Here is a 3,722-nt window from a genome sequence, read left to right on the forward strand (position 1 = left end):
TAAAATAGAGTGTTATCCTGCAAACCGTTGATGTCGTATATTTCTCTCTTTAAGTGATATCCTGTGGCTCCGAAAGGAGCCTGTTTGGTTAGGTTGTCTTGTGTGAACGAACCTTGGGTTCTTATTTCTTCTCTTTCTTCTTGGGGAGGAGCACAGCTTGGATGTTAGGAAGGACACCCCCTTGGGCAATGGTGACTCCAGACAGGAGCTTGTTCAGCTCCTCGTCATTGCGAATGGCAAGCTGAAGATGACGTGGGATAATGCGGGTCTTCTTGTTGTCGCGGGCGGCGTTACCGGCCAGCTCGAGCACTTCTGCTGCCAGGTACTCCATGACGGCTGCAAGGTACACAGGGGCACCTGCACCAACGCGCCCAGCATAGTTGCCCTTACGCAAGAGACGGTGGATTCTACCCACGGGGAACTGGAGTCCGGCCCTGCTAGAACGGGACTTTGACTTGCCCTTCACTTTGCCTCCCTTGCCGCGTCCTGACATGTTGCTGCTGCGGCTTTTCGTGATAGGAGTTAAATTTCCGCCCGCCACCTTGGTCTTTTATACCAAGCTCAGGATCAGGCCAGGTGGCCGTCTCGCGGACCCAACCAATGTAAGAGAGCCGTAGCTGCAGCCAGTCTGATCCTGAGCGGCCCGCTCGGTATATAAGGAAAAGTTAGTCGGGCCAGTTTTCAATTCTCTCGCTCCGCGCCACGAGTAACTGTGCCGCCATGCCTCCCAAAACTTCCGGAAAGGTTGCCAAGAAGGCTGGAAAGGCCCAGAAGGCCATTGCCAAGGGTGACAAGAAGAAGAAGCGCAGGAGGAAGGAAAGCTACAGCATCTACATCTACAAGGTACTGAAGCAAGTGCACCCCGACACAGGAGTCTCCTCCAAAGCTATGTCCATCATGAACTCTTTCGTGAACGACATCTTCGAGCGCATCGCTGCCGAGGCTTCCCGCCTGGCGCACTACAACAAACGCTCCACCATTGCAAGTCGGGAAATCCAGACAGCTGTCCGACTCTTGCTGCCCGGTGAACTGGCCAAGCATGCCGTGTCTGAGGGCACCAAGGCTGTCACCAAGTACACCTCTTCCAAGTAAGAGGTTACTTGTGCACAACAAACACGCCATCCCACTACTACAACTTAATCGGCTCCATCGGAGCCACAGTTACATGTTAAAGAGACAGTTACCGACAGTGATATATTGAGAGGGAAATAAATAAAAAAAAAAATTATAATAATCTGCATTCTATATTGGCGTAGAAACCGGACTAAATCGAAACATAATAAATAAATAAATAAATTCTGCGTGGAGTAGTTGTACACCCACTGCAAAGTGACATACATGGAGTGTGTTTGGGCTTCATTTCTTGTTTGCAGCACGCCTATTTCATGTAAACAATTTTTTTTTTTTTATTTTATTGTATGTTCTTTTATTTTATTTATTTATTTACTTACTTATTCTTTATATATTTATTTGTTACTAGCTCTTGTTTGTTGCACCCACCCACCTCCCGAATTGATGACCTACTATACAATCGTACCTCCACGAATGTTACCAACTTACCGTTAGGCGATTTGGGTAACCGAAATTAACGCTCTCCGACCACCAACCATTTAGATTGTCATGAAAATTATCTTCAGAACAGTTCTTTGGCCCTGAGAAGGGCCGAGTTATAGATGTCTGGTAGGTTTTGTTGTGCTTTTTGTTTTTCCCCAAGGAAGAGGACTTAAGCACGCTCTCCGCGGATGCGCCGGGCCAGCTGGATGTCCTTGGGCATGATGGTAACGCGCTTGGCGTGAATGGCACACAGGTTGGTGTCCTCGAAAAGACCCACCAGGTAAGCCTCAGAGGCTTCCTGCAGAGCCATGACGGCAGACGACTGGAAGCGCAGGTCAGTCTTGAAACCCTGGGCGATCTCACGCACCAGGCGCTGGAAGGGCAGCTTCCTGATGAGTAGCTCTGTGCTCTTCTGGTAACGACGGATCTCACGAAGGGCGACGGTTCCGGGCCTGTAACGATGGGGCTTCTTGACACCACCGGTGGCTGGGGCGGACTTGCGAGCTGCCTTGGTGGCAAGCTGCTTCCGTGGAGCCTTGCCTCCAGTGGACTTGCGGGCAGTCTGTTTAGTACGGGCCATCTCGACGACGAAATAGTAAATACGGGCGGCCTGGCAGGCGGGCGGGCTTATATACAGACATTCTCCACCTCAGTGGCCACCCCATTGGCCACGAGTGCCGCATGCGTCATCCGCAAGCTACGCCCCACCTCCAAGAGGGAGGGACGGCCTTGGATGAACGATACTACCGCTGCGTCCACAGCACGCCACCTACTCCCACCAAACCGTGGGCGAAGCCACACCAGGACCACCTGTAGTAGCAACCACAACAACATGACTGGACGAGGCAAAGGAGGCAAGGGACTTGGAAAGGGTGGCGCCAAGCGTCATCGTAAGGTGCTTTGTGACAACATCCAGGGTATCACCAAGCCCGCCATTCGTCGTCTAGCTCGGCGTGGAGGTGTTAAACGTATATCCGGCCTCATCTACGAGGAGACCCGCGGCGTCCTCAAGGTGTTTCTGGAGAACGTCATCCGTGACGCCGTCACCTACACCGAGCACGCAAAAAGGAAGACCGTCACCGCCATGGATGTGGTGTATGCCCTGAAACGGCAGGGCCGCACCCTTTATGGTTTTGGTGGTTAATCAACCTGATGGACGGGCGCACACCACCACCACCACCACGACAAACAAATATACGGACCTAATTTTAGGTCCACATTTAAATCGCTAAAGAGTTGGTTAGACACTGAGTAAATCGTTGAAAATATATCCAATAACATGATCCTCTATAATTCTGGACTTGTGGTATGAGTATAGGTTGTGTGTGAACGTGTTGGAACCACTTCCTAATAATTGTCAGTCAGTCAGTCAGTCAGTCAACATTCACCTAACCTCCAGGTACCTCACCTAACTTCCTGTAGCGTCACCGAACCTCACGAAATGTAACCCAATGTAGTTTATAATCTATCCTAACATGACATAACATAACCACGCACTATATTACTTCGGTAAGAGTAATGAGTTTTAATACACAAAGTTGCAGTTATCATTCATTCATACATACATACATACATACATACATACATACATAACATGCTAGTGGCAGGGGGGGATTGAAGTGAATTTTAGGAGGATAGAATAGGTGCAGTAGCTAAACAGCGCTTGCGTGAGGGACTTTAAGCAGCAACTCGCCTGGATGCGGCAGGATAGAGTCAGGTCAAGCGTCCGGTGCATGTTGGGTTCCGCCATGGTTTCTCAGTGTTTGGTCGGCTTGATTGTGTGTGTTGTTTTCTTGTTTGGAGGAAATGTCTTGGTATTCTTCTTCTTAGCTTGAAGTTGATTTTCTTCTAACTCTTCTCCTCTTGTTGTTCGTCTTCCTCGTGTCTGCTATCATTCTGTAAAGACTCTATATATGTATGTAGGTATGAGTGAGTAACAGTTGCCGGTTACAGTGATACTTCATATTGGCTGGTGTTGTACTGTATGGCTTCGGTATTTCTTAATATACAAACGGCACCGTTAGGGGATTGAGGTATTTAAAAACCAGCCTACATTACTTATATATAGAAATAAATAATGTGGCTTGGACAATAATGACGACTACTCTCTCCTACCTTCCCCAAACAAGGGCTTTTCGAAAGTATACATTGGACACAAATGACTTAGT

At 48.8% G+C, this 3,722-nt stretch overlaps 1 protein-coding gene across 1 annotated transcript; it reads left to right on the forward strand.

Moving 5' to 3' along the window:
* Positions 1–720: 720 nt before the first annotated feature.
* LOC121861681 (histone H2B-like) lies at positions 721–1,092 on the forward strand. The gene has a single exon (XM_042359575.1). The coding sequence runs from the start codon at positions 721–723 to the stop codon at positions 1,090–1,092; it is 372 nt and encodes a 123-aa protein (XP_042215509.1).
* Positions 1,093–3,722: the final 2,630 nt, after the last annotated feature.

Source organism: Homarus americanus, unplaced genomic scaffold, assembly GCF_018991925.1.
Source record: "Homarus americanus isolate GMGI-L3 unplaced genomic scaffold, GMGI_Hamer_2.0 scaffold38365, whole genome shotgun sequence".
NCBI lineage: Eukaryota > Metazoa > Arthropoda > Malacostraca > Decapoda > Nephropidae > Homarus > Homarus americanus.